The sequence below is a fragment of the Photinus pyralis genome, unplaced genomic scaffold, assembly GCF_008802855.1.
Source record: "Photinus pyralis isolate 1611_PpyrPB1 unplaced genomic scaffold, Ppyr1.3 Ppyr1.4_LG1, whole genome shotgun sequence".
NCBI classification, from domain to species: Eukaryota; Metazoa; Arthropoda; class Insecta; order Coleoptera; family Lampyridae; genus Photinus; species Photinus pyralis.
The window spans coordinates 44,753,440-44,763,291 of record NW_022170249.1 but is presented as its reverse complement, the minus strand read 5'-3'; the positions used below and the strand labels follow the sequence as shown (position 1 = coordinate 44,763,291).

The window sequence follows — 9,852 nt, the reverse complement described above, 5'->3', positions numbered from 1 at the left end:
TAAAAATTAAATTTCCAAAATCGGGACCTATTGCTAAGAAAAATTCAATACTAAACTTTAGTTTTAGGTTAAATAGCATTATAAGTTATACTAGCTAATAACATAGGAAGCTTTTTTTTTAGATCAGACATTAATATTATTATAAGTTGGCGATACACTGAATGAATGTGGGCACGATAGAGCTGCACTTATATTGCGACCTGACGTAATAACATTAATTATTCATTTCGCATAGCTCATTTAGATAAATCGAAAAAGGTTAAAGTAAAAAATGACACTTTCTCGTCTGGTTTAGTTTCCGTAGGTAGCAAATAAGTGAACACATGATACAGAACACGAAATATAATATGTATTAAGGCACCTTACCTAATTTAAATCACTTACCCATAAATTAGATTGGTCAAAGGAGATATTAACATAAATATCTGCATTTGTTGGAGTTTTGTTAGACGGCCTCACACACAAATATGAATTATCGGTTTTATTATGAATCAATTGACATACTTTATTAAAATGGCGAAAGTAGGGGTAATTCTGGAATTTCGCAACTTTTTTTAGTGTACCTAGTGATCATCTATAAGTATTGTATATTATCTGCAAACGATGCGACATGGGCAGCTGTCATGTGCTTGCACCAATTCCCTCTTTCGCTGAAATTAAATACAATTACTACCATTAATCTTTAAACTTAGGCATAGAATGATGATATGATGGTAGAGATGGATTAATGTAATAACATTCGAAATCAAGAACGAGCACGTATTTAGTAGCAACAAAAAAAAACTAAATTGTCCGGAAGCGATCAAAGAAACTCTTGACATTTAATGGGTAATTATTGGTCAGTTCATATCAAAATATTATTAAAGTATCTAGTTGGTAAATGGCCTTTATACAAGCTTTAATGTTTTAATCAATAGTAAAAGTGATACCGAGTAAAACTTTAGTCAACTGCTAACACGAGAGCATATCAAAATTTATTTTTGTGTCACAATTAGAATTGAAAAGGAATTTGGCAAGTTGCCCACGGAAAACTACTAAAAGTGCGTTTTGGCACCCTAGGTACACGTGTACGAACTTTCTGTTGATGCATGTCATTAGCGTACACTTAAATTTTGGACATAAAGGAATGTATTGTTAAAAGACAGCTAGACGTGTTAAAAGGTCCGTTGACTTACGACATGAAAGTACAAAATAGTATTTCGGCTCTGAAATGGTTGAAAATTCCAATTTGGGGTAAACTACAATGTTTGGTGTATACAATAAAAGTGGCAACATACAGCGTTTTGCATTACTAATAAAGTAGACCTCCTAATTGGGTCAAAATGATCTCACCAAGTATCGAGATACACTTCTACGATAACAAATGATGCACCTAATTGATAGTAAATGCTTGATCATCGGATGTTCGATAAACTCACTCAGTGTACCAATCCTGTAATACTTATTAGTAGGTACATGAATTGTAATCTAATTCTTTTATCATATTTATCAGTATCTTGATAGATCAGTTTTCCTACATGACAAGAAAATATCGATAATATACCCCTACACATACGTGGGTAACTAACAGACCATACTTTCTCATTAGTAATTTCAATATTCGCACCACCTACACACATAATATCGTGTGCAGTGGTGAAAATAATTACGTCATGTTAGTGCAAATAACATATGTTAATTAGTAAATCTCAGAATAGGTCATAAACACATCGGGACGTTTGCCTTATATCGTTAAAACTTTATTACACAACCATATAATAAGATTTAAAACATATTGGACACTTACTCCTTATATAGCAAATCAACGTTCGTCATAAGGTGATTTAATTTATTGGAATTGTGACCTTTTTAAGGTAACAACTTTTATGTAGGTGCTCTATATTTATCATATCATTCCGTCACAAATCACATACAAAGTGATTTGTGCATTCCGTCTGTAAAATCAACCTTAAAATTGGAGGATGTCATTTCTGTTACCTACTAATAAGCCTGCTCATTGTTGTGTTACAAATGTTGATTGTTTAGTGCCTAACAACTTCCTGCGAGAAGAGAATAAATAATATAGATAATTGTAGATATGTCTGATGGAATTCATGAATGGCATTGTGGATTTGTAGTAGTACTTTTATTTTGAGAAGTATGTCAACATAATTAATAATTATTTAATAAAGAAATGTATAGTCTGTTGCTGCAGGTGTGTACTTCAGACTATGAAAGTGACGATGAAATCTTTGTACTTTGAACCAGAGTAATCAATCATATTGGTTTTAAAGTAATGTGGAGTTATTACTTGTTAACCCTGTTACAGGTGGACGTTATTTATTGCTCCCCATTGTGATGCAATATAGACACAGATTAGCTAGTTAATCTGTGGTATAGTTGAATGATTGGCTGATTTTTGGCTTTTTTTGTGTTCATGCAAGCGTCTTCTCTTGATGTCAGTATTTCAATCGTTTTTGGAAGTAAACTATCTCAATGATGTAAATACAACAACTGAGCGTTACTCATTTTATTTTACACGGTTTTGACGGAGCACTTAACACATCAACTGTATAAGCTATCATCGCGTTTCATACTTACATTTACGCGTACATCCAGATAGGTACCAAATTTCGTGAAAATCAGAATTTTTGTTGTACATTCACCTTAAAATGTGTAATATTCCCAAACCTTGTTAGGATTTGAATATTTATTTATCGACTTATTTTAGCATATATCTCAAATTTAATTAAATGCTGTGTAGTAATCAACAACTTAACACATTCACATATTATTACATATAGATTGCATTATATTTAATATATTTCAAGTTTAGGGTAGTTTTATAAGCTTACATTAGAGCAGACTATCGAGCTATCATTACTGTTCAATAAACGCCCATTTTAATTGTACTTTGTATAATTAAGGGGTGTACACTAGCCCTGATTCTTTGTATCCTATCTAACTTTTATGGATTCCGCGATCCAACAAAATAATAACAACAGAAATAATAAAAATAAAAAAGGTGATTCTTCATTTGCGTCGAGACGGTAGTGTACCTACCCACCCTATGATTTAAGGTTTGCCCCTAATTTGCCTCCTAAGTTGTCTCCGTTCAGGATACTTCTGCTTCTGCAAATACCTATAGCCCTACGCTCCGCAATAGAACAATTTCGATTGACTGAAATGAAACATGTTACCATGTATGAACCATACCAAACTAATATAACGTGGAAAGACCAACGTAACTGTCAGTTCAAATACGCCATTACCACATTCTTTTGTTTTCCAACGCTTTCTTCTTTCTTGGTACCATAGGGGCATTATGATAACTAATAATGTTATCTATTAATTATGTTTTCTAATGAAGCAACGGTTCACATGGTAGGATGCAGGATCCAGCTGAAACCTTTTAGTCGACTGAAGCCTAAAAATGGACCAATTTTTTAATTCCAGCAACAGTTCCGATTTTGGTAACTTTTTTTTAAATGCGTATTGTTTAGTAATAATCAAAATCAGAAACATGCCAATTTCAGGAATTAATTTGTTAAATTGTTTAAACAATAATAGGAACATTTATTCAAAAAAATGATTTTATAATGTTTTTGTTTGGAATAATAATAATGCTTAGCTATATACCAGCAAGAATAAAAATAGATTTATTAATCTTCTTTATATTTTATACCATCAATATACCATATCATACCAAAAACATAGTATCGTAGAAATAGTGTAAATGGATTTATTTCATTTATCATAGGGGGATTTAGTTTGTGAAGGAGTACGTACATTTTCCCAAATTTTCAAAACTCAAATAATTCAAAAACCATTCGCCGTCTCAGCACGCCCCTGAATATATTTTTGTTTTGAATACAAACTCCATGATCGTATATGGGACTAAATATCGGAAATATGACTAAAGTTGGATGTGGATGCAAGCCTTGTTACAGTACAGAAGAGAAACAAAAAATTTGTTAATGAAATAGGTATAGTAACCTTCATAAGAATCGTATAAACATGCACGAATGCATAGCTAAATAGGCGAAGCTCGGTGCGTTAATTATAAAAGTGATTAATCCAATTGTCGATTAATTAATCAGAGAGTGTAAAGATAAAAGACGAAAACTGATACGTGTAATTCTATAAATAGAAATTACCCATATGTCAATTATCCCCAATTTCTAAATTAAATTTACTTTATTGTTATTATTACCGTTAAAATAATTGAATAAATATCCAGAAATAATTTCCCGCCGCGTTGCTTGCCGGAAGTTCGTCATCTCATCAAGCGAAATCCTTACGAATAATGGTGGGGATCTCGTTTACGTTACCAGCGAACGGACAAGCGCGTCTTACGCCATTACCGATCCGATACTTGTAGTGTAAAGATCAATTTTATTAGTGTTTTTTGAATAAAATATTTTTATTAGTCAATCATGAGGGAAATAGTACATATTCAAGCCGGTCAGTGCGGAAACCAAATTGGCGCTAAGGTAATTATAAGTTTTCTTTTGTTTTCTGCGTGGCGAGTTGTAACCGTTAATTCTCAAACCGGCCATCTTGCATTTAATTTTTAAAACGCGTTTTTGTATATTATAATAGCGTTTGAAAAGCGATCGATGCATTTCCGGGAGTTACGCGTGGTTTAATTTAGGAAAATTAGTAATAGTAATGTCCAGACGTTATTGTTTCATTTTTAATCGTTACCCGGCTTTGTACTAACCGTTTCGAAAACGTTACGCTGGCTTTACTTTCGTCTTTAAAATGCTTAATTTTCACGGTATGCTAAGTGCAGATCTTTTGGAATTTGTAATTGTATTCACGTAATTTTCCGTGATTACGCAACGTGCGAAAAGGGCGCTGTCTAGCTGGAATCCCCAATTCGATTCTTTACTACCCGCTTGAAAAACGTTGACCCATATTCAAATTTAAAATAACGTTCTTTTGGCGTCTTCCTCTTATCGTTTTGGTGATTGTCTCAATTGCGGTTAGAAAACCGTTAGCGTACGCTTTTAACTTTTTTTTAAATTATTTTCTCGTGAATATTTTTAAGGCGTGGATCGGGAGCAACGGATTTTTTAAATTGTTTGTATCCCGATTGCGCAATCATACTGTTAACAATTTTCAAGGCGAAACTTTATCGGTCCCGATTAAAATGTGTAAGGTGATTTTTTGTTAAAAGTTCCTCTCCCCCAGTTCATTGATTTCTTTGTTTCTATGGCGATGGATTTGTACATAGCGCAGTCATTGAACTTGATCATTATTACCGAACATAAAATTTACATCTGTATTTTATTACAAAAAATTTGTAAAGAGGCCGGCGGTGTGTTCAACTCTGGCGAACGTAAAAATAAAATGTTAGTCTAGTCGCATTTTGCATAAATCTCGCGCTGATGTAAATCGAGGAACGTGATGTCCTGTAATTTTTTACAGTAGAGTGCCTGCTGTTATTTCAGGCATAGAATGTGCAAGTTCAACATCCTCAGATGTTGGCACTGCATACCAATAATCATTAAGGCTGTTTTCTCAACTCCGACCGTATCAGTGTGAGAACGATAAAAGTCGCGATTTTTTAGGTCACGACTTGGGAAAGTGGACACCTGTTTTTTAAAATCTCGTTAATAATTGTCCTTTTTCGTATTTTCAAATTTTGTCTTGAGAAATTGGGCGTTTTCACAATAGACACCGAATTACTCCAAACACAATTAACAATTACAACCTTCCTATCTCATACTTTAAAAGATGTCAACCGTGTGGGCATTTAATAGGCGGATTACGTCAGTAATGTATGCATTTCACATTTCTATATATAGAAATGATCTCTTCAAGGTGAAAAATATAAATAAAATGCGCGATGACCATGGGCGCCCACAGAAATGTTGCACAGGAGGGTGCATTGTGCAGCCTGGTGTCCAGGAGATGGGGTGCAAATGAATTTTAAAGCATTTGGCTATCCAAAATGATTTACGAAATGTTATATTTTTTATGGAATGATTCAATTAGGTAACATGGGGATTAAATGTATCACGGACCGTAATATACAGTTGTCCGTTCTTCCATCCCTGTGCAAGATAACTCTTTCTAGGCGCAGGCTATTGTTTCAAAATAAAATAATAATTTTTATGATTCTTTGGGTTCTTCAAATTCGTTCTTTCGTTATTGCAGATCTCTCAGTGTGTCTTTCTCGATTTTTTGAGATTCCACCAATTTCATATTCGGACCCGTTTAATGATTTCCAATTTCGCAATTTGTTGATTTTTCATCTTGAGATTTTCAGGTTCTTTAATTTTGTCGAATGTCTTTGATTTCATTACTGCCAGGTCTTCAGGTTCTTCAAATTTGTTTTAATTCTATACATTTTTATTATTTTCGAATTCTTTCATTTCTTCCATGTGGTCGGATTTTTCTAGTTTTTTTAATTTTCCACATTTTTTAAAGGTATGATTCTTCGGCATCTTTTGGTTGTCCATTCCAATTTTAATTCATTGAATTGTTCAACACTTCGGATTTATGGACTTGCGTTTTTTTTACCTTCATTCATAGTAGCCTACCATTTACATATAATGTTGCAACTTTCACTCTTTAATTCTAAATCTACTGCCCCTGACAATGCCACAATTTTCCACTTATTGAAGGTTTTTTTTTCAGTTTTGGGAGATCATTTCCGATGAACACGGTATCGATCCCACCGGTGCCTACCATGGAGACTCCGATCTTCAACTGGAACGCATCAATGTATACTACAATGAGGCTTCCGGGGGCAAATATGTACCACGTGCCATTCTCGTAGATTTAGAACCGGGCACCATGGACTCAGTCAGATCTGGCCCATTCGGTCAGATTTTCCGCCCAGACAACTTCGTTTTCGGACAATCGGGCGCTGGTAACAACTGGGCCAAGGGTCACTACACCGAAGGTGCGGAACTTGTCGACTCCGTACTCGATGTTGTAAGAAAAGAAGCCGAATCCTGCGATTGCTTGCAAGGATTTCAACTGACACACTCGCTTGGTGGTGGAACCGGTTCCGGAATGGGAACACTTTTAATCTCAAAAATTCGAGAGGAATACCCCGACAGAATCATGAACACCTACTCTGTTGTACCATCCCCTAAAGTATCAGACACAGTTGTGGAACCATACAATGCCACCCTTTCCGTTCACCAACTTGTAGAAAACACTGATGAAACCTACTGCATTGACAACGAAGCATTGTACGACATCTGCTTCAGAACATTGAAACTCTCCACCCCAACATACGGCGATCTCAACCACTTGGTATCGCTCACAATGTCCGGCGTCACAACCTGCCTTAGATTCCCAGGTCAGCTGAACGCAGATCTCCGTAAGCTCGCAGTAAACATGGTTCCTTTCCCACGTCTTCACTTCTTCATGCCCGGTTTTGCACCTCTCACATCCCGCGGAAGCCAGCAATACAGAGCCCTCACAGTACCTGAATTAACGCAGCAAATGTTCGACGCCAAGAACATGATGGCGGCTTGCGATCCACGACACGGACGGTACCTCACAGTCGCCGCCATCTTCAGAGGACGCATGTCTATGAAGGAAGTGGACGAGCAAATGCTCAACATTCAAAACAAAAACAGCAGCTACTTCGTCGAATGGATTCCCAACAATGTCAAAACCGCCGTCTGCGATATCCCACCAAGAGGATTGAAGATGTCCGCAACGTTCATCGGTAATTCGACCGCCATTCAGGAATTATTCAAACGCATATCAGAACAATTCACTGCCATGTTCAGAAGGAAAGCTTTCTTGCATTGGTACACCGGCGAGGGTATGGACGAAATGGAATTCACAGAGGCAGAATCCAACATGAACGATTTAGTATCCGAATACCAGCAATACCAAGAAGCCACCGCGGACGAGGATGCAGAATTTGATGAAGAACAGGAGGCGGAAGTAGACGAAAATTAAGTTTAAGATTAATGATCTGATGGCTTTTTCTATTTAGTATTATTTTTGCATGTTTTGTACAGTTTCCAACATTCCCGTACGGATCAGTCATCGGTCGCATATAGGTTAACTTCATTTTTTGCATTTTTTAAATTTAAACCTATTGTAGACTGCCGTTTGTTATGTTATGTAAAAAAAAACCTTTGTTGCATAGTAGTTACGAAAGTTCACTCCATTTGCCTTAAATTATTTATTAATTTATGATCAATTTTCCAAAATTTTTGCAGGCTTCAATTTACAGAAGATAATTTTGGTTTTGCTAACATTTTACGCAAATACATTTTTTTACTAGATTTAGGTTTTTTATTTCTTCGTGGGATACAAAAAGTAACTTGTAATGTAATACTTAATCAATGATCTTTTAAATTTTTAGCAAAACTGACAACAAAATTTAGAATCTACATTAAATACTTACCTTCAAAGAGACGTTTTTCTTCTAATATTTGCTTTCCCTGTATTTAAAATACGCCCATTTTGTGCTTAAAAAAGTCATTGTTATTTCCCTATAAAAATTAAAATTCACACATTTTGAGACTGCAAATGCTGAAATTTGGAATCTTATATTGGCCATCCACTAAACGTCGATACTCGTTTAAATAGATTTTCAACAAACGATTCTCATAAGCGACGCTGCACGTCAATTTTAGGTGCAATTCTCACATAAGCAGCACGACGCGATAAATTTTCCGTTTAGTGGGAGAACAAACGGCCCGATTCGATCGAGTTTTAAAACGTGGCTTCATCACTTGGTGATAATCAAATGATTGCTTTGGCAATGTTGATGGAAGTTGAACAAGAAACTAAAAAAGGAAGAAGAGGAATATTGAGTGGAAAAAATTTATAAGACGTTTTTCTGAAGGCGAATTCGTTCTTTTACATTGCCCTTTTTCTACAATTGTCAATAAAATGTTTCAGTACGCAGGTAGCGTCACCGCTGCAGCATTTAAAATCTGCAAATGCTGCAGCTTTTCAGTTCTTGCATAGCAGCGACGCGGCATACAACGCTCTGCCGACAGTTAAATTTTGACGCGCCGCGCTGCTATTGTGAGAATTACCCCATTTATAAATACGCAAACTTCTGGAAGCAGCAAATGCTGCGCTGCTACGCGTCGCTTATGTGAGAATGGGCCTTTAGACTAATATAGTCGATCTTTCAATAAAAAAATTTTCCTCTAAACCTATAATAAAAGCAGGTAATCCTTCAGACAAACTTGGACTATTGTCTATTTCGCACTATATTTTTAGTGAGAGAGAATGGGTATTTTATCTTGCTATTTGCTACTGGCTATCAAAATATGTTGCAGCACAGACAACATATATACTATTGATAAAAACTAGTTGCCGTACGGTGTTTGCTAATATATATTTTATTCGTTTGTTTCTTTTTCTATATGCTATCGATTTCGGTATTTACCATCGTCAGGCTTGCGTCAATTGATTGCTTAATATTATGTCAGATGGAACATAGATCCAAATTCTCATTTTTTTTCTTTTATTTTTATATTGCGATAGGAATTGTCCATAATTCATAAAGCCGGAAAAGGCAAACCCAAATACCTAGTTAAATTGTTACTTCTCTTTCTTTCCTAATAAAAGAAGAAACGCAAATTTCGAAACTTATGGGGGCGAAGTTTCTAAACAAAACATTTTGGAACCTGGATTTATTTGGAAAATAAGGTGATTTGGTTTCCGCCTCTGCTACCACATTGTTCTTTCTTACATACTTGCCTATTATAATTTGTACAGTAGGTCCGACAAGGCCTAATATTAACGTTAGAATAGATTTAAAACAGTCTATGGCAAGGAAGAAACGCCCATCTCTGTATCTTCGAGAATTTAACAAAATTGTCAACTCTTATCAGGATTATATGTTTCTCTTATACACCGATGGCTCAAAAA

The 9,852-nt window shown here is 35.4% G+C and overlaps 1 protein-coding gene across 1 annotated transcript; it reads left to right on the top strand.

Annotated features, from left to right (window-relative positions):
• Positions 1-4,314: 4,314 nt before the first annotated feature.
• Positions 4,315-8,246, top strand: LOC116171570 (tubulin beta-1 chain). The gene is made up of 2 exons (XM_031488492.1): positions 4,315-4,472; positions 6,628-8,246. Exons 1-2 carry the CDS (start codon positions 4,416-4,418, stop codon positions 7,912-7,914), a joined length of 1,344 nt encoding a protein of 447 aa, XP_031344352.1. The 5' UTR covers positions 4,315-4,415; the 3' UTR covers positions 7,915-8,246.
• The last annotated feature ends 1,606 nt before the right edge of the window (positions 8,247-9,852 follow it).

What these genes read in the sequence shown, in the direction of transcription:
- LOC116171570 (XM_031488492.1), top strand. Translation starts at nt 4,416, where the DNA reads ATGAGGGAAATAGTACATATTCAAGCCGGTCAGTGCGGAAACCAAATT. An exon ending in GAAACCAAATTGGCGCTAAG is followed by an intron (nt 4,473 to 6,627) that starts GTAATTATAAGT and finishes TTTTTTTTTCAG; the next exon opens with TTTTGGGAGATCATTTCCGA.